This window comes from Pelophylax lessonae, assembly GCF_965119305.1.
Source record: "Pelophylax lessonae genome assembly, chromosome: 11".
Lineage (NCBI taxonomy): Eukaryota > Metazoa > Chordata > Amphibia > Anura > Ranidae > Pelophylax > Pelophylax lessonae.
This window is the reverse complement of record NC_138778.1, coordinates 54,905,182-54,926,206: the sequence shown is the minus strand read 5'-3', so window position 1 is coordinate 54,926,206 and position 21,025 is coordinate 54,905,182. Positions and strand designations below refer to the sequence as shown.

The 21,025-nt window shown below is 45.1% G+C and overlaps 1 protein-coding gene across 1 annotated transcript in view; it reads right to left on the bottom strand.

Annotated features, from left to right (window-relative positions):
• The window catches only part of LOC309567356 (protein-glutamine gamma-glutamyltransferase E-like), a gene marked incomplete at its 3' end in the record, with an annotated part of 89,530 nt that overhangs the window by 20,282 nt on the left and 48,223 nt on the right, over positions 1-21,025 (bottom strand). The window contains exons 3-4 of the mRNA XM_082272771.1: positions 5,529-5,775; positions 344-504 (exon numbers count right to left, since the gene is read on the bottom strand). Of these exons, the coding sequence (XP_082128897.1) occupies positions 344-504; positions 5,529-5,769 (402 nt within the window). The 5' untranslated portion in view covers positions 5,770-5,775. The remainder of the gene's footprint in view (positions 1-343; positions 505-5,528; positions 5,776-21,025) is intronic.

Genomic DNA, 21,025 nt, shown 5'->3' with positions numbered 1-21,025 from the left:
GTATAGTCTCCGGACTATCATCCAGGGAGGCTGCAGCCTATTTTTAGATATATTTATACATATTTTTTATCTATCTAAAATTTATTTATATACATCTTTTTCACTCATTTATTCACCTATCTATCCATTTAGTCCATAGCGCGGAAGTTTCATTTTTCTTTCAGTTAGTCAACAGTAAGTGCATTAAAACATGCTTGGGACAAATAAAAATCTATACTGTATCTATAGATAAAAAATCTTTTGAGATAATCCCTACTTTATTGCTTTTTAATGCACTGTTTCTTATTGAACTGACATTACAGGAAGATTTGTCTTTCTTGGAATATTGCATATTGTATTATACCTCAATTTCAAATTTTGGGTTATCCAGCACAACGTTGGTTTGGATAACGAGTGCCCCTTCGACTGGTTCATAGGAGCAGATAAATGTCACCTCTATGGCATTATCTGCAGTTAGAAGGCCATCATACTGAGCATAGGTTATGGTCAATGGTTCTTCTTTCTCTGTGTAAGCAAAATAAATAATTAGTACTTTCAATAACATTATGTTATAATTATCCTACAAAAATAAAGCACATTAAAGGGTAACTAAACGCAAGACAAAAATGTGATATATTGCGGCTTACAACCCTAATGCGGCTTACAAACCTAAAATGTCATGGCTGCAATAGTCTTCTTTTTTATTCAAGCTAAGAACATTTTCTGAACACACATTAAATACCGGTTTATCTTGCAAAAAATGCAGTTTCCTTCTACCTTCCTGTTAAAGCGGAGTTCCGGCCCCAAAATCGACATAGTTGATTTTGGGCCATCCGCTTGCTTATGGTCACCTGAAACAGAAATGGATAATTACGATTTTTTTTTTTTTTTTACTTACCTTGTAATTGCAGAAAAATATACTCACCTTTCTTCCACTTCCTCCCTCGGCGGCCGCGGCCCGCCCCGTCACTACCGCTTTGCAATGATTCCTGGGAGCTAAACGTCATCGCTCCCAGGAATCAATGCGCCTGCACCGGCCCGACGTCAGTTCCGGTGCAGGCGCGTCATACCTTGCTAAACCTTGCCCAGGAGCTGTGCAGGGATGACAGTGCAGCCCCGGAAGTGACGGCGGGGCCGACGTAGTGCATCGTGGGATCGAAGAAGAAGGAAGAGGACGCAGAAGAGGATCCGGCTGGCTTCAGCTGCCCACACCTGAGATGGCAGCGCTGGAGAAGAAATTTTCAAGGTAAGTATTTCTTCTAAAAGGTAAGTGCGACCCGGGAGACAGATCAGAGGCTATCCATTGTGGAATGTACTAGCCCTGACTGTCCCGGGGGTATTTTCATTGAAATTTTTTTTGGGTGGCCGGAACTTCGCTTTAACTGCACCAAAACAATATCTTTCTTCCTAGCTATCTTCTGTAAACTACCAATTGTCCTGCCCCCCATGTAATGGAGACAAATCGATACTGACACAATTGTAGTCCATTAGGAGAGCAGCTTAGGGTGACAACCCTCCATAGATACAGTGGAGTATTAACGTAGCCACCCAGGAACAGGATTCGTATGATTACAGATGTAAATAAAGCAGGAGAAGCTTGAAAAAAGAAATGAATGCAGTCACAACACCAAGGACTAGACATCTGCAATATATTTCATTTTTGGTTTTGGGTTTAGACATTCCATTACATTTTATTAATCCATTTCATATAGCAGATACGTTTATCCTATCTTTCCACTTTGCCTTTAAAGTGATTTTGATTATTTTGAGGCAATGTGCTGAAGCAAGGTAGGGAACATACTGTAGACACCATTCATGTTTTCCTGTTATGAAGGTTTTTAGTGTAATTTGAAAGGCTGAATTTAAAGTGAATCTGTGGTCAGAATATGGACATTCAAGTATTAAACATCCTTAACAATCAGTAAACAAGTGACCTGTTATGGAGCGCCCAACGCAGATATACTGTGGCAGGGCGGCCCTCCTGCACAAATTTACATACCTGTACGTGATTTTTTGCACTCGGTCTGGGGCACGCACCGCTGGCGATCCGCTCCTGCTGTTATTGGACACAGCAGAAGCCAACCAGCGGGTGTGGTGGACACGATGTCCGCCGGGACATGCTGTTCGTTCTCAGGAGAGGCAGAATGGCAGTCTGCCCATGTAAACAAGGCAGACGGCTGCTCTGTGAGAGGGGAAGATGGAAATTTTGTGTTCCTGCTAAGCAGGAACATGGATCTCTGTCTTTCCTTAGTCAAAGCACCCCCCACACAGTTAGAAAGCACTCCCTACGAGCGCATTTAACCCTTCAATTTTCCCTGATGTTAACCCCCTTCCCTGCCAGTACAGTGAGAGTGCATTTTTTTTTTAGCACTGATCACTGTATTAGTGTCACCAGTCCCCAAAAAGTATAATTTGGTGTCAGATTTTTCCGCCGCAATGTCACAGTCCTGCTAGAAATCGCTGAACGCCGCCATTACTAGTAAAAAAAATAAAGATAAAAAAAATTCAATAAATATATCCTATAGTTTGTAGACGCTATAACTTTTGTGGAAACCAATCAATATACGCTTATTGGGATTTTTTTTTACCAAAAATATGTAGCAGAATACATGTTGTCCTATTTTGGGTATTGGGAATGTTTTATAGCATAAAGTAAATAATATTCAGTTTTTTTTCAAAATTGTCGGTCTTTGTTTGTTCCTAGTGCAAAAAATAAAAACCGCAGAGGTGATCAAATACCACCAAAAGAAAGCTCTATTTGTGGGAAAAAAAGAACACCAATTTTATTTGGGTACAGTGTCGGACGTCCGTGCAATTGTCAGTTAAAATAACGCAGTGTCGTATCGCGAAAAATGGCCTGGTCATGAAGGGGGGTAAAACTTCTGAAGTGGTTAAACACAATATTTGTCTGACCTCTGTAGCTGCATACATCATGAAGAAATGCATTTTTAAAGTTCATTGCAGAAGCACTGAAGTCATTCAAGATGTTCTCTAAGACTGGCCATACACGAGTCATTTTCTTTCCTTCCAACCGCTGGTTGAAGGAAAGAAAATGACTCAATTTTTACATCCACACCCTCTATGTGGATAGGGGAATCCCTCCTGCTGCGCTATTGTATTCCAATGGTGGGAGATATCCCTGCCTTCAGAAAACACTTATCAGCACCGCCAGCTATAGCCCGCAAGGCTGATATAGAGAACATTTTCAAACAGGCTGGTTATACACAAGTCAGTAGTTTGACTTATGTACAACCAGCCTGCCCATACATGGATCAAAATTTGACCAGTCCCTGCTGAATTTCAATTCATGTATGTATGGCTGGCCTAAGCAGCTTAGTTCTCCCTGCTCCCCCTTCCCAGACCTCCTGCTCCGTTTACGCAAGAGATGCTGCAGAGTAAATGCTGGGAGTGTGAAAACAGAAACAATTTTAGTGCTTCTAGTGTGAATTTTGAGGATAAATCGCTCCATAGTGCATCTGGCTACAGAAGTCATTGAGGGCTTTAAAGCTGATATACTCCTTACATTCTGATCACTGTTGTCACCCTGCAGTACAATAAAGCAACGCAGTTGTGTATTAAATAAAAAAAAATTTAATTTTACATACAACTATCTTAAGCACATGAATTTGTTTTGACATCATCCTCTGTCATCCCCTGCACAGCGGCAGTCAGATTGGGAAAGTATTTCAACAGAAATGTTTTTTTAATACCTGTCAAATAAAAAACTGTATAATATATTTAAAATGTTAAATTTTCTGTTCATTTCCCACTGTCTGATTAGGGTATTTAAAAAAACACCAAATCAAATAGAAGACTTGTATGTTTTTCTTTTTTTTTTTTTTATTGTAAAAATTATTCATTATTCATTATTCAAGTTATTGTTAAGTTAACTAACAAATACAAATGCTGCTAAATTTTGTCTATACCTCCATGGCCTATGGTCACAAAATTGGTAAATATATTGAAGATTTTGGAAATTTGGTGCTGTTGGCATGATAGATAAATGTGGAAAACCTTTTTTTGACAACATTTTGCCTTCCCTGGTTCTCTTTCCCTCAACTAATATGGAAGTAAACCCTCCTATCCTTTTCAGCCAAGGAAGCTGCCATCTTGGCCTCTGTTAATTCTATAACTGCCATGAACATGTGATCAGTTATGACACCAGCCATTGGATGGTTTGACAGTTTGGTTGAGAGCACAACCAATGGGAATGTTACATTCCTGCCAGGTGCTGGAAATGTAACTGTCTTTTGATACTGTTAAATGGATGGATTTACTTCTGCTTTAATAACATGGTAATGACGTAAAAAAAAACACATTTAGTGTTCATTACATACCATATTTTAAACCCAGTGATATCATTACTGGATCTCTGTGCTTCTTTATGCATTGCAAGCAGATTCTGGTTGGTGTATGTGGGCTTCCTGAAAACATCTCAGCTCCCTATCTCAATGCTTCCCTGAAGAGCCCATAACCCTGATGCAGGCAATAGGCTGGTTCTTGGGAGGAGTTAAGAAAATATCAATTGATGAGAGGTGTTGGTCTGGAGGATTGGGTGTAACTATTCAGGCTAAATTTCCATGTATCCTGCCCCAGGTAACATCCACAGGTGATGCTTACTCTGAAAGAACTGAAATCCAGTGAATGAAAGGACTGGGCCTGGCACAGTATGGCTGGGGAGAATATTGTTAGATGATGCCGGATGTCCAGTCCGTGAATGAGGCAGGCTCTGTCTGATTTGCTGTAGCTTCTTGTACTCACTGAAAAAGCCAGGGCTGGCCCAAGACATTGTGCTGCCTGGGTCCAAGAATGAAATGCTGCCCCCCCCCCAAAAAAAAAAATGACACTCACCAAAAGGACCCCTCATCCATATTTTATATAAATATAACATTTTGGAAAATATTATATATATTGCTATCTTCTTCCATAACTCACCACCAGACTGGTCCACCCAACACCCACTGTCTGTTCTCAGTCTACCTGTCAATCCTGTGTCTGCCACGGCCACCGCCCTAGAAGATTCAGCCTGCCCTGCATGAGATGGATTGTGTTGATGTCTGACGTCATTGCGCACACCACAATCATGCGAGGGACGTTCCTGGAGGAGACGCTCCGTCTCCTCATACTCATCAGTTTGCACTATGGTTGGCAGTATAAGATGGGGAAATGCCACCTATAACACGCCGCAAACACAAAACTGCTGGAAAAAAAAATCTTGGGAGTCAATTTGCTGTCCCTCTCCAAGTGCCGCCTGGGTCCAATGGACCCAGTGGGACCCATGGTAGGGCTGGCCCTGAAAAAAGCTTATGGTGTGCAGTCAAATCAGGGTAAGCAATTTCTGTACAGGAGAGGAGCCTGTACAACTGTTCAGGATCACTACTACTGGAGTTCAGGTTTAGGCTGTTCTATAGTGATTTTATTTTAATGTCATACATTTTTTCTTGCAATTTCAACACAGTAATTCATTTTTGCAAAATAGTTGAGCCCTTGTCAAATTTATGAATATAGTATTTAATTAAAAAAAGAAATATTCCCATACGGTATGTTACCTTCACAACCTCGGAGTCGTATTTGTCTGGTCTCCTTGTGTAGTTCATTGATCACTTTCTTTGTGTACAGAATTGAATTTGCCTTGATGTCAACAGTAATAACCTTGGACTTGGTCGTCATGTTTCTCATCACTAGATTAACAGTGACATCTTTGCCAATAGCTTGTTCACCAACCACTTTAATATTCCCTGATATCACCGATTCGATGCAAGGGGTTGTTGGAATTATCATTTCTGCCATGATTACCTGTAAGGCAAAAAAATTCAGATATTTAAAAAGACATCAAAATACCAAATATTCTACCATATATAAACTCAATCACTAAAATCTCATATGAGGTTTAACATGGTAATGTAAATTCAAAAGTCATTTAAGATATCTTTAACCCTTTTGCTGCCAGAGCTGTTTTTTTGGGTTTTTTTTTTTTTTTTTTAGCACATATGGTTAGGCCTGAAGATTACATAAAACAACCAGAACATATACATTTTCTGAAAGCAGACACCCTAGAGAATAAAAAAGTAATAGTTCCAATTTTTTGTGTCACACAATATTACCTCAAAGTTCTAGGAAACCCAATAGTTCAGTAAAAAATACACTAAAGTTATTTTTAGGAGACACAAACACAATAAATTACCCAATTTTAAAAGATGAGGTTGTACAGAGTAAATAGATACCCAACATGTCAAATCTTAAATTAGCTTGAGCCAGTGAAACTAAGACAAACTTCAAAACCCTATATTTTCCATATGCGGCAATTTAGAAGCCCCCTATAGGTCATCAGATTAACATTAAGGAGGAGGTCTGGTGCTAGAAATATTGCTCTCACATTGTGGCGTGTGCAGCGATATGTAACGTGTATTGCAATCAGCGTTTTTATGCGTAGACGCATGTTCATACGTGTGTATATGTGGAGGTGAAGGGGGGGCCTGAAATTTTTTTTACGCATTGCATTACATTCTTTCCTGGGTATACAGGCCACGAACACAGAGAGGTATACCCGGAAGTGACTTCATACGCGTTACTTTCTGGGTCAACAACAAGGAGTAGAAGAGAGCAGATGTGTGTCCGCTCCGCTCTCTCCCCTCTAAACCTGCTATGTCAGTCCCAGGGCCGGCATATATGGCGGGGGCGTGCGGGGTTGGGAGCGCCATTACTTAGGGTATGTTTAAGCAATCGGGCGGCAGCACAGCTGCTCGAATGCTTCAGTCTGACAGGCAGGAACCAGCTTGTCATATTTACACACAATCCTGGTGGCTGTAGCCACCAGGAATGTGTGTAAAACCCCTCGCTGTCAGGTCCATACGTACAGACCTGGCAGAGAAAGGGTTAAATCTGTAGTTTTCATTGAAATAAACAATAGAGAGACCTGGTCCTTTGACCCCACTATTTGGGAGTTCCTCCTTTTCTCCAACTATACATTGTCCCAAATTCCTATGTTGGCGAGAGGGGGACACTCTCCTTCTATATAATACTCTTTCTAGTGGAAAACGTATCCCGCTTTCGCGCAGCCTTCCTTTTTGTCACAGCTCCTCGAGAACTTGGCTTGAATTCACTTAACTAAATCTCCTGGACAAATGGAGTTGTTTGACTCCTCTGACTAGAGCTCATACAGACTTTGAATCATCGCTTTCCACTTCTGACAGGCTGGACCATTCGCTTTCCAATATGTATTGCTTTTGAAGAAATCCTAACCTAATCTGTATATAACAAAATGGGAGAAGGAACTAGACAAGGCATTGGAAGACATGGACTAGGACGAAATATTGACATTTTCTTTTAACCAAAATGAATGTTCTACTACCTTATGTAAATTGAGACAAAATCCCTGCCACAGCGGGTAACGAAGAAGCGACCTGGATAGCATCAGGACCACATCATCAGCGATAAGGCCGATGACATGTTCCTGCTGGCCCACCATAAAACCCTGTATGGCCGGATGCATGCAGATGCATGCGGCTAAGGGTTCTACAGCTAAGTTAAAAATTAGGGGGGATAGGGGACACCCCTGTCTGGTAATATTAGTGATGGTAAAAGGTTGAGATAGCATGCCGTCCACATACACCCTCGCCAAGGGGCACGAGTACAGGGCCATGATTGCCAAGAGTATATTGCCTTGAAAACCAAATTTCTGAAGTACTCCGTGCAGGTATCCCCAATGCACCCAGTCGAATGCCTTCTCCGCATCCAAAGCTAGGAGCAGAGAAGGCAGTTTCGACAGGGTGGCATGATGAATCACATTCAACACTCTCCGCATGGCATCAGAGGTTTGTCTCCCTTTCATGAATCCGGATTGATCCTGATGGATCAAAGATGGTAAGATGGTAAAATGTCTTTGAGGCGTATGGCTAGTAATTTGGCGTAGATTTTTAAGTCTATGTTTAAAAGGGAGATTGGCCTGAAATTCTGGGGTGCATCTGGAGATTTCCCCGGTTTTGGCAACGTGATAATAAGAGCATTCAACATCTCTTGAGGAAAGGAGGAAGAGGCAGCAGCTGAGCCAAACACCTCCAGTAAATGGGGTGTCAATAAGGAGCAAAACTGTTTATAGTATTCTCCGCTAAATCCGTCAGGGCTTTGTTGCTAGGTAGTGATTTAATAGCGGAAGCTAGTTCAGAAGATGTGAAAGGGGAATTGAGGGATTCCAGCTGTTCTGCAGTTAGCTTGGGCAGGTGAATGCTATACAAAAAGTTATCAATCGAGCTCGGTGAGGGTTGCACAGTGGAGGAGTCATTTTGTAAATTATACAGGGAGCTGTAATAAGCACTAAAAGCATCAGCGAGAGCCTGGGGATTAAATAGTTTCTCCCCTGTAGGGGGGTGAAAAATGTGGGAGAGCCTAGATTTAGTTCTGTGCCCCTTCAGCTTATTAGCTAAGAGTTTCCCTGCTTTGTTGCTACCAGTGTAGTAGGACATTTTAGTGCATCTAAGGGTTCGGTCATGAATCTCCAGTAGTAAGCCACGGAGTCCATAATGCAAGTAGTTTAGAACTAACGGAAGAAGACGGGGTGGCCCTATTCAAGGTTTCTGCCGATCTTATATCCGCCAGCAAAGTTTCAAGCTGCGGCTGCCTCTTCCTCTTAACCCGAGCCCCCAATTGGATGAAGATACCCCTAATAAAAGACTTGTGGGCATTCCACAAAACAAAGGGATCAGATACTGAACTAACATTATCGTGAAAGAAGTCAGTCAGGTGTCGTTCCAACACATGTTGCTGGTGCTTGGAGCAGCGCTTGATTGGATCTCCATACAAAGGTAGTTTGAGGTGCTAAGGAGTCTGCCAGAGTCAGGAGCACTGGAGCATGGTCGGACCATGAAATGTCCTTGATAGAGACATCTCTGATCTTTTGTAGCATCCATTGGTCTGACAGAAACAAGTCTATCCTGGAGTAGGATCCATGAGGAGCTGAGAAAAAGGAGTAGTCCCGTTCCGTGGAGTGCAGACATCTCCAAACATCATATAGGTTGTGGGAGTGCAAAAAGGACTGCAGGGAAGGGGGGGGGGGTCTGCACTGGTGAGAAGTGGAGTCCATGCCTGGATCGGGGAGTAGATTAAAGTCCCCACACAAAAGTAGGAGGCCCTGTTTGATTGCATCTCTTTTGGTGGCCAGTTTGTGGAAAAAGCGAAGTTGACGTTGATTAGGGGCATACACATTCACCCGAGTGTATCTGGTAGAGTTAATTTCACAAACCAGGATGAGGTAGCAGCCAGCGGGGTCCTTCACTTCTCGGATAAGCTGGAAAGCCAAAGTATCCCTCACCGCCAACAGAACACCTCTTTTTCTCTTTTTTTTTGGAGAATGAAGCGGTAAAAATCTGCGGGAATTTGGGGTGAGAGCATACCGGTGATTGCTGGGTAGAGAAGTGGGTCCCTTGAACACAGAGAACATCAGCCTTATATTTCAGGGCATCATGCCATAGGGACTTGCATTTAGAAGGGTGGTTAAGGCCACGCACATTATATGTCAAAATGTTTATAGACATGAGGATGAAAGAGGAATATGCAAGATGTTGCTGGTCTCTGACTTACTTGGGCCCAGGGAGCTGGTACATGGCTTCTGGATTAGGAGGCTGGTGGACAGATGACTCCGAGTGGTACAGTTGACAATTGCAGTTCTATTTACGGTCACCTTGCGTAGGCGCTCAGACTCAAACAGGGTGCAAAGAGGGGGGGGGGGGGAAGACAAAAACAGCAAAACAAAGCAAAAATTGTTAAAAGGGAGGATGAAACATCCAGGTGCAGAACATAGGAAAGCTGCATCAGTGTAGGGGGGAAACAGTCCTCCTAGTACTGACATGAAGGGCATTCTCCTATCTCCGGACAACAAGGATTGAGTGTAGGGTAGGCCCTAATTTAACACATCAGGCGTTCCCGTAAGGCTTAGAGGGAGGGGGGTCTGGAATGATACCCCATTATTTAAAAAGACGAAGACATGATTCCAATGAGGAGCCAACATGCTGGCGACCATCTTTAGTGATCAGAGGCTTGGTGGGGTTCCCCCACTTGTATGTGATGGCATGATTGCGCAGAGCCTTGGTAATCGATGTTAACTTTTTGCGGAGTTGCATGGTGTATTGCGAAAAATCTGCAAAAAATAGATTGGTGTATGGTGCTGTAAAAGGGGTGTTGTTCCTGGAGATAGACATCAATTGGTCTTTAGTGTGAAAGAAGTGGATGCGCATTAAAACATCCCTGGGCACCTTGTCAGGGATAAATGACGGTTTAGGAATGCGATGTATCCTGTCAATTGCAAGCTCAATAGTAGGGATCTCTGGAAGCAGGGTTTGAAACTGATCCATGGCATATTGCCGCAAGTCTGCAGGCTGCACGCTTTCAGGGATACCTCTGATTTTTTAATAATTGCACCTGGATCGATCCTCTAAATCCGCCATTTTCGCTTTCATCCAGTGCAATTCATCAGTTTTCTCCTCATGTGCATCCACGAGATCATTAATAGTGCCCGCAAATTCAGCCATCTTGGTCTCAACATGGTCAACCCTGGACCCCAGGGAGTGAATTTCCTCAGTGAAATGTTTGGTAAGGTGCATAATATCTGAGTGAATAGTGCTGTGCAGGGAGACCAGCATAGCTTTCATCACTGTGTCCATCAGTGGCTGATTAGCAGTAGGGAAAGGCAATATGGAGTCAGGCAATTCTCTAGTAATATTGAGTGAGTCTGTACTGTGATAAGACTCACCGTGTGCTGGATGAGTCCCCTCTAGCCTTGGCCTGGAATTAGCTGGACTACTGAGAGGAGTGGAGGCTCCATGAGATGGAGAGGGGTCCGGCGTGCTGTGAAGAGGAGGAGCACAGTGTGCGGCTTTTTCAGCTGCTTCCTTCTCCCCTCGTGAGCGGGGAGCCTGCTGGAAGAAAGCTGTCAGCTTTTGCGGGCGAATCTGATCTTTCCTCCGCCGGGACATGCTGCCAGGTGAAGCGCCGATGCTGTGGCACGGTGTGTGGGGTGTGATAGTGCCCTGTATTAGTCACTTGGAGCTGTAATGTCCGGAGACATTGCAGTGGAGCTCTAAGGCTACATTCACACCTGAGCGTAGCATTTTCGCACGTTTTTTACCGCGATTTTAACGCGATTTTATCGCGATTTTTACTGCGATTTTCAGGCATTTTTACAGGCGTTTTTTTGTGCAGGCGTTTTTAGATTGAATAGAGACCAATGGAAAACGCCTGTAATCTGCCCAAAAAGAAGCTCATGTACTTTTTTGAGAGTTGGGCGTTTTGCTCACAGCGTCAAAACGCTCAGATGTGAACAGGGGCCATTGAAATGAAGAGGATTTGTCTTGTTGGGCGTTTTGAGAGCTGATCCTAGAGCAGAAAAAATCCCCAAAAACGCCCAAAAAAGCCTACATGTGAACGGAGCCTAAGGTGAAGCGACCATCCGCTGTGCGCGCCAGCCACACCCCCCATACTCATACTTTTAAGCAACTGAAACTTATCCTTAACAAACCATAAAGCAACATAAGCATAGAGAGTTACCAAAATAACTGTCTTCTCATACCTGACATGTATGAGGTTATCATCATGTACCGTATTTATAGGAATGGTTGTCAGCATATTGGTCTACTAAAACAGTAATATTTTTTTATTTTTTTTTTAAAGGTTTTTTATTAAACAAACAAAACACAGTACACCAAAAGAAAAATGGCAGTGCAACATAAAAGAGAGGATACAGAACATACAAAGCATCCTCTCCAATCATCTAACAAAATAAAACCACAGTACAGAGAATACCCAGTAATCGTGGTAAAAAGGGGGGGTAACACATTATTATAAGCAATATATAACGACACATGCGGAGCAAAAGAAGGCACTGTAGACATCGCCTAGGAGGCGTCAGACACCGATGAGGCAGTAAGATCAGAGTCTACCCAGAAGGACCAGATTTTATTGAATTTCTTCGGACATCCTCTGGCCTCATACGTCAGTTTATACAGAGGCAGAGCCTGATTAACAATAGAGATCCAAAATGGAACGTCAGGGGGTGTGGAAGATTTCCAACGGAGAGCAATAGCTTTCCTAGCATAGAAAAAGAGCAAACGCAGCAATAGTTTCGTGCGAGCCGGAGCATCCTCATCATCCACATATCCTAGGAGACAACGAAGGGGGCTACAGACATTGGACAATTGAGAGATATCAGTTATAAAGGCCGTCACCCCTGACCAAAAGGCACGGACAGGGGGACATTCCCAAAACATGTGAAAGAAGGATCCCACACCATCAGAGCACTTAGAGCAGAGAGGGGAGGATAATGTACCAATTTTATGAAGGAACAGGGGAGTGTAGTAAGCCCTATACAGGAATTTTAATTGTATGACTCTATCCCTGGAGGAAATTACAACCGGGATTTGTTCAGGAAGGACGTCATGCCAAACCTCCTCCGTCAAGTCCGGGACGTTTTCACGCCACTGGGACTCAACCACCGCCAAGCGCTTAGACTTAGAATGCAAAAGCCTACGGTAATATGTGGAGACCAGTTTCTCATGTGAAGAGTCAGAGAGGAGATATTCCAAGGGGGATGGCTCCAGCGAGACATCCCGGAGGCCGAACTGCGCAGCCGCCGCATGTCTCAGCTGGAGGTAGCGAAAATGAGCCGTAGATGGTACAGCAAAAGTGGACTGCATGTCCGCAAAGGACCGGAAGGTTCCCCGGACATACAGGTGATCAACAGACTTCACCCCAAGACGGGCCCAAAAAATACCGTCGTCCCGACCGAAAAACTCCCGAAACCGAGGATTGTGCCAAAGGGGGGCATTAGGGGAGTACGACCCCGGAGGGTCGGCCTCACCCAATGCGGTAGCCGCAAAAACGCGTAGAGTGACCGAGATAAGTGCAGTGTTCGGCCTGCCCATAGTAGATCTACGGTGCAGCAAATTTTGCAGAGATTCATAGGACGTGAAAATAGCCGCCTCCAAGGCCGCCGCAGCATGATTGTCCTCGGGATGGAACCACCAATGTGCGTGTGCCAACTGGGAGGCAAAATAATAAAGGCGTAGGTTGGGCGCTGCCAGTCCCCCCGCTAATACAGGTAACTGTAACGCATCTCTGGCCACACGTGCCGGCCGACCCCCCCAGATAAATGAAGTGAAGAGCGAATCGATGACCTGGAAACGACGTTTGGTAACATATATCGGGGAGTGACTCAACACATACAGAAATCGGGGAAGGAACATCATTTTAAAAATATTGATCCTACCCAAAACCGTGAGAGGAAGCTGGGACCAGAGCTGCAAAGAAGATTTAAGTCGGGCAACCAAGGGATCTAAATTATTGGGGAGGAAACGAGACAAGGGAAGTTGAATGTCAACCCCCAAGTATCGAAACCGATCTACCACCTGGAGAGGGCATAATGCGAGAGAAGGGGGCAGAACCTGGGGATCCAGGGGGAACAGAGTAGATTTACTCCAGTTCACCCGGAAACCCGAGAAGTGACCGAAGCGATCAATAATGGACAATAGAGTGGGGAGGGATTGATGTGGATCCGCTAGATATATCAACATATCATCCGCATACAAGGAAACCTTTTCCTCCAAGCCATTGATCACAAAGCCCGCAACAGCCGCACACTGGCGGATCTGCGCAGCCAAAGGCTCAATGGCCAGGGCGAAAAGTAACGGGGACAACGGGCACCCCTGCCTAGTACCCCGAAAAATGGGAAAGGAGTCAGACACGGAATTATTGACCCTGATACGGGCACGAGGGAGATAATATAGAAGTTGTACCCATTTTATGAACCCCGGTCCGAATCCAAATTTCGCCAATACCTCCAAGAGATAAGGCCACTCCACTGAATCAAAAGCCTTGTGAGTGTCCAGGGCCACCACAACCCTGGCCCCCACAGAATCATGAGTCGTCTGAAGGTTGGTAAAAAGTCTACGCAAGTTGATCGAGGTAGACCGGCCAGGAATAAACCCCGACTGGTCCGCCCCGACCAAGTCCGTGTCAACCGTATTCAGCCTCCTCGCGAGGACCTTGGCCAAAATCTTCACATCTGTATTAATAAGTGAGATCGGACGGTACGATTCACAGAGAAGAGGGTCCTTGCGCGGCTTCGGGATGAGTACTATAAGGGCTTCCGTCATGGAGGGTGGCAGACGTCCTTCCTTCAGAGCACAAGTAAACACTTTCAACAAATGGGGGACCAGCAATTCCCTATAGTGAAGATACCATTCAATGGGGAAACCATCCAAGCCAGGTGTCTTATTATGTGCAAACGTAGCTATGGCCTTGTCAATCTCCTCTGTGGTCAAAGGGGAGTCTAAGAAGCGAGATTGGTCGACCGACAATGCGGGCAATTCAATATCATATAAAAAATCATCAAGTTCGATAATAGTGTAATGGGCCTGGGTGCGGTATAAAGAGGAATAAAATTCAACAAAACTATGAAGAATAGCAGGAGTTTGTTCTACAATGACACCGGCCTGGTTGGTGACCCGGGGAATGATACAAGGTTGAAAATCCGGCCTAGCCAAGTAGGCCAACAAGCGACTGTTTTTGTCCCCCAGTTCAAAAATTCTTTGATTCTGATATAACAGTTTTTTCTGGGTGCGCTCAATAAGGACGAGATCCAAATCACGGGCTCTGGCCCGCCAAGCGGCGTGATTCTGAGGGGAGGGGTCGTCAGAGTATTGCCGTTCAGCCGTATGCAATGCCCGTTCGGCGTCAACCAACTTGGTCTGACGCGCCTTCCGAGCATGGCCTATGGCAGACGAGAAGGTGCCCCGCATAGTGGCCTTGAAGGCGTCCCAGGTCAGCAGTGCCGACCCCTCCCGTCCATTGAGCGCCCAGAAAGAATTCAATTCCGTGAGCCCCTGATCAGTCACCGCAGGGTCCGCCAGCCACAGAGGGCTTAGTCGCCACAATTTATAATTAGGTGGGGACCCCAAAGCAAGGTCCACCAGCAAAGGGGAGTGATCAGATACCGCCCGAGGGAGGTACCTGATCCCCGAGAGCGGACCCAGCAGTTCCCGAGAGAGTAAACAGAGGTCAATCCTAGATAGAGTGTGGTGTGAGCTCGAATAACAAGAAAACTCAGTAATCCCCCCATGTTTCCACCTCCAGGCGTCCGTGAGGTCCAATTTGTCTAAGTAGGAGCGCAGGGGGGTATGTTGGGAAGAAGCAGCCCCAGAGCGGTCCAAAGCATTGTCGAGGACCGTGTTAAAGTCACCCGCCATAATAAGAGGGCCCTCCGCCATTTCCAAAACCAAACCCAAAACACGGTCAAAGAATGACTTAGTAAACGACGGGGGGACATAAACATTCACCAGGGTATAAGGTTTACCTAAATATTCAATAACAAGGATAACAAAGCACCCCGAGGGGTCCGTCTTTAAATGTTTAATAGTGACTGGAGCGGATTTGGCAATCAAAATGGACGTGCCTCGGGCATAGGAAGAGTAGGTAGAGTGTAGCGCATACGCCACGTGTGCCCGCTTAAGGGCCATAACCCTGGACCCCTGGAGGTGTGTTTCCTGTAACAAAACAACGTGAGGACTATGGCGTTTTAAATAGTCAAACATCAGAGACCGTTTCACTTTAGAATTTAGCCCCCTGACGTTCCATGAGATTATACGTAGAGTAGACATAGGAATATACCAACAATCAGCGTTAGCGCCCCGTAGGTCAGCCCAAAAACAGGCAAACCCCGAAGGGCCAAGGCACAACCAGCATCTGAGAGGAGCCCAGAAAAAGGAGTACACATAAGACATAAAAAAAGTGACCACAGTAACATAGTAAACAAAATCAACTGCATCGCATAAGGAGAGAGCATGACCCCAGAAACAAAAAAAGAAAAAACTGTACCGACCCTGTGGATCAAAATGGTGCAAACAAACAAACCAAAAAGAAAAAACCCGCCTAGACCCGCAGGTTGCGGATGGCAATAGTAACAAACACCCCCTCCCCCCACCCTAGCCCACCCGGCCCTCAAACCCCAACAATTGAGAGCTTTGTAGCCCATAACAACAAAAGGAAGTCAAATGCAGGGAAACGTGGATCTGCTCGTCCTGTAGTAGACAAACGAGAAAAAACAATAAAAAGGAAAGAGATGAGGGGGGAGCCCCCCCACCCCAAAAATGCCCATCAGAAAAAACAAAAAAATAGGAACCCCGACCCCCAGAAAAAGGGAATAGCCATCTGTCCCAAAAAATCAATCAGGCGAGAGAGGGTCCATGAGGAGCACCAGGACGAGCCCAGAGCCCAACCATACTATCAGCAGACAAACAGTCTTTCATCTAGGAGGAGACCGCCGGTCCTGGCGGCCAGGAGAGCCACGGCCCAAGGAGTCCACCCAGTGCGCAGCCTCCCGAGGATCCTGGAAAAAATGAGCCTTGCCTTGAGAGATGATCCGGAGACGGGCAGGATAAAGCATACTATATGGTAACTGGAGATCACGCAGCCGCCTCTTAACTGCCATAAAGGAGGCCCGCTGCTTTTGGGTGGCTGCAGAGAAGTCAGGAAAGATGGAGATAGCATTATTATTGTAGGAGACACGGCCCTTCTCCCTGGAGGCCCGTAGCACAGCCTCCCTGTCCCGGAAATGCAGAAGTTTAATGAGAAGAGGACGGGGTGGCGCCCCTGGTGGCAGGGGGCGCAGCGGCACCCTGTGCGCCCGTTCAATGGCGAACAATGGTGAAAAAACATTCTTCCCAAAGGTGTCAAGGAGCCACTTTTCCATAAATGATTCGGGGGTCTTTCCCTCCGCCCCCTCAGGGAATCCCAGAAAGCGGAGGTTATTACGTCGGAGGCGATCCTCCATGTCAGTGATCTTATCAATGGTGGCCGTGTGACCCCTCTGTAAATCAGACACAGAGGCCTGCAAGGGGCGGTGGGCATCCTCCAGGTCGCCAATACGTTGCTCCACGTTGCCCACCCTATGGCGGAGATTATGGACATCCTGCTTCAGGAATGACATCTCCATCCTCACAGACTCAATTTGAGTAGTGAGAGAGGCCTGACAATGGCGGATGGCATCCATGATGGCAGCAAGGGATGGCTCAGGCCTATCTACCCCCACCCCTGCCTCAGCAGCGGGGTCTAGGGGGGAGGAAAGAAGAAGGTCACTCACAGTCTCATGCCGGTGCAGGGAGGAAGAGTCGTCAGGCTCCGAACCACCTCCGTGGGAGAGAGAGGCGGATGGCTGCGAGGATCGTGCAGCAGCAGCTGGCTGGCTCGAGCTCCGTGGCGGGCCGGCGCCATCTTGGGACCGCTCGAGGAGGGAGGCCGACGGCCGGGATCCAGGCGCCTCCGGACCAGGGGGACCGATCTTCACCATCTCCGCTGATGCACCGAGGGATCAGGAGTACACGGGCGTCGGAATCAGGCGAGTAGCGGCTCGGGGTTCCACAGGATCACTGAAGGATCAGGGCAAGCAGGAGAGAGCTCCGGGACCGCGCTGCTCTCACATCAGTAGCCGGCCACGCCCCCACTAAAACAGTAATATGGATGTATTCATTAAAAATCCACATAGCTGTGCATCCATCAAAACTTCAAGTAAATTTGGGTTGTGCAAATGAGCCAAAATCGAATGGTCTATGTTCTCTACAATTCGAATATGTGCATGCTGAAAATACTGCATTACGGCCACTAGCTGGTGTGGAGGAGCATACTTATTTTCTATGATAGCCAGATAAATCCTGTGTCCATAATGCTGTATTTTCCATATACACACACATTCTCATTCTGCAAAGCATATAGACTGAGAACAATCGATTTTTTCTCCATTTATGCAGAACACATTTAGATTTGGTTTCGATGGAGGAACAGCTGTGTACATTTTTTTAAATAAATCCCCATGTGTGAGTGTAGGAGAAGTCATGTATAATATACAGTTTGAGGATGCAGAGTATTATTGTTATTATTATTATTTTTTTAAATTTTAGAATACCAGGATTCTGAATCAAATATTCAAAAATTATGAGGATATTTAATTTAAAGAGATTTTTCTGAAAAAAAAAAAAGTGAATGATTTACAGTATGGATACTGTATCCTGGCCTTTGGCCCTTTTTTAGCTACCTTACAGAATGTTCTTCCCTGTTACAACTTGTCGCTCCCTCCCCGTGATTGGTGGACAGTGCGGGAAGAAGTCCTAAGTACAAGAGCAGCGTTTAGGCAGGTGCAGGTTTCCCTCCAGCCTGTAGGTGGTGCTGTGTTATTGATAAAGGTGGAGAGAGGTCAGTGTCTCAGAGAAGCCATCTGTCTGACTGAATGCTGCAATCTATTGAGCTTTTAGGTGGCCAACTTGACAGGGAACCTTATAGAGTATATAGGGTCTCCCCTGTCATTTGGGCATGCCTGGAATGAGTGCTTGATCAGAGACAGAGAGTCCCTTTCCCTAGACAGTGGGTAACAGAGGAAAAAGTTCCTGGCAAGTCAAGTCAGAACAGGGACAACTCCTGCAACAAGGAAACTACCCAGTAATCAGAACAGTGAGGCTATCTCTAGCAGCATTACAGTGCGGTCCCAGATGCATCACACATTACCACCCCATCAGTGGAAGCCAATCTCCAATAATACAGACCAGAGCCTGTTAAACACAAACTCTTGCTTTGCTTTATATCATTGCCTTCAAGAGTTTTCAGCACTCATTACTGCTAACCTGTAGGCATAATAATACAAGACAATTCATGACAACCAAAGACTATGTGTGACTTCTCCCTGATTAGGTACCTTGGGTCTAGGGCCCTTCTACTAGTGGCTGCCATTTTGGGGAAGACCAAGGTTTAAGAAGGGCTGCAAATGACTGCACTGGTAGCTGGACTGTGAACTAGCCCTTGGTAAAAAGAGAGGTGGGATTTTTATTGGCTACAGGCACTGTATGTGACTTGGCCCTACCTCAGATAGAGGAAACTGTGTGCAGAACCTGCAGGGAAGTCAGTCGTTGGTGGGCTATATGAGAGTGAGGCTGAACCTACAGAGACTGTTGCTGTGAGTAGGCTGCAGAAAGAGGAGCTTGCTAAGCAGCTGTACTGCACCAGGAGGGCATTCTGAACAGACTAGCAATGGGTCACTGCAGGGCCTGTGTGCAGATACTGTAGGTTATTAACCACTTTAAGACCATAAGGATTTGCCCCCTTAATGACCAGGCCCTATTTTGCGATTCGGCACTGCGTTATTTTAACGGACAATTGCGCAGTCGTGCGACACTGTACCCAAACAAAATTTACGTCCTTTTTCCCCACAAATAGAGCTTTCCTTTAGTGGTATTTGATCACCTGTGCGATTTTAATTTTTTTTTGCAATATAAACAAAAAAGAACGACAGTTTTGAAAAAAAAAAACTATATTTTTCACATTCTGCTATATGACATTCTCAAAAAAAAGGTAAAAATCGCAATAAGCGTATTTTGATTGGTTTGTGCAAAAGTTATCACGTCTACTAACTACGGGAAAGATTTATGTCATTTTTATTGTTTTTTTTTTTTACTGGTAATGACAGCGATCTGTGATTTTTTTGCACGACTGTGGCATTGCGGCGGACAGATCGGACTCCTAACTGACATTTTTGACACTTCCCTAGAGTCTAGAGTAGACAATGTCATTTTCACTTTATACCACAAGGTGGAAACCATGGGCCAATTTGTAACTCAGAATAAACGCTTTTGTGATTTTACATAGAACATACTGGGGAATTGATAGAATTCTGTCAGTGCAGGTGAAAGATTGTTACATAGTTAGTGAGGTTGAAAAAAAGACATCAGTCCATTCAGTTCAACCTATGATGTGTGTGTGTGTCTACTGTTAACCGCACATTGCATACCCCTGTATGTTGTGGTCTTTAAGGTGCCCATCTAATAGTTTTTTGAAACTATCAATGCTCCCTGCTGATACGACTGTTTGTGGAAGAGAATTCCACATCCTTACCGCTCTTACAGTGAAGAACCCCCTACGTATTTTAAGGTTAAACCGCCTTTCCTCTAGTTTTAGTGAGTGGCCACGTGTCTTATTGTATTTCCTTTCTCTGAATAGGTTTTTCCATATGCTAGGGTTTCAAGTACAATATTTGTACATTGATATCATATCCCCCCTCAATCGTCTCTTCTCCCGAGAGAGAATAAGTTCAGTGCTTGTAGTCTTTCCTCATAGCTGATGTCCTCCATTACCCTAATTATTTTTGTTGCCCTTCTCTGGACTCTCTCCAGTTCCAGCACATCCTTCCTGAGGACCGGTGCCCAGAACTGGACAGCATACTCCAGATGTGGCCGGACCAGAGTCTTGTAGAGTGGAAGAATAATCTCTTTATTTCTGGAGTGAATCCCCTTTTTTATACAACCCAGTATTCTGTTGGCTTGATTGAAATGAATTTAGGGCAAACACTGCATGCAGAGGTGTAGAACAACTTGAGTTTTCATACAGACATTCAATTATCCTTAGTGCAGCTGAACTTCCTGCCCACTGCTGCAGCTGTCACATAGACAGAGCAGCAGCCAAGAGGTTTTTCAGATGGGTGGACAGAGCCTGATGGGGATTTAGGGACACTAGTTGCCCCTCTGGTCCACTCCTCTTGTGATTGCCAGCAAACAATGGGCAGATTTTAAAGCCAATAGACAGACTGCTATTGGCTATAGAATCTGCTTGCTGTCAATCACAAGTAAGTAGAGAGTGGACCTGATGGGGAACTAGTCCCCCAGCTTCCCCATCAGGCTTAATCCACTGTCAGTGTCACTGGTTCCTAGGAGCCTGTCTGCTCTGAACACAACAGCCTCCTTGACAACCAGTGACATGAGGGGAGGGGATAGTGGCAGCAAACATGTTGTTCTGCTATACAGTGTACAGAGTCAGGCAACTAAGTACCATTTTTTTTTTTTTTTTTTTTTATCTAATACTTGTTTTCACCTTTTTTTATCCTTTAATGATGGTCTCTTGCAACCTCTAGGCAGCCCCTTTCTGACTACATGCACTTAAGCATGCCATTTTTTTTTTTTTAAAGAGCGCTTCCTAATGGTGACAAGAGTGGACTGCAACTGTACAACTTCATGGTGGCTTCTGC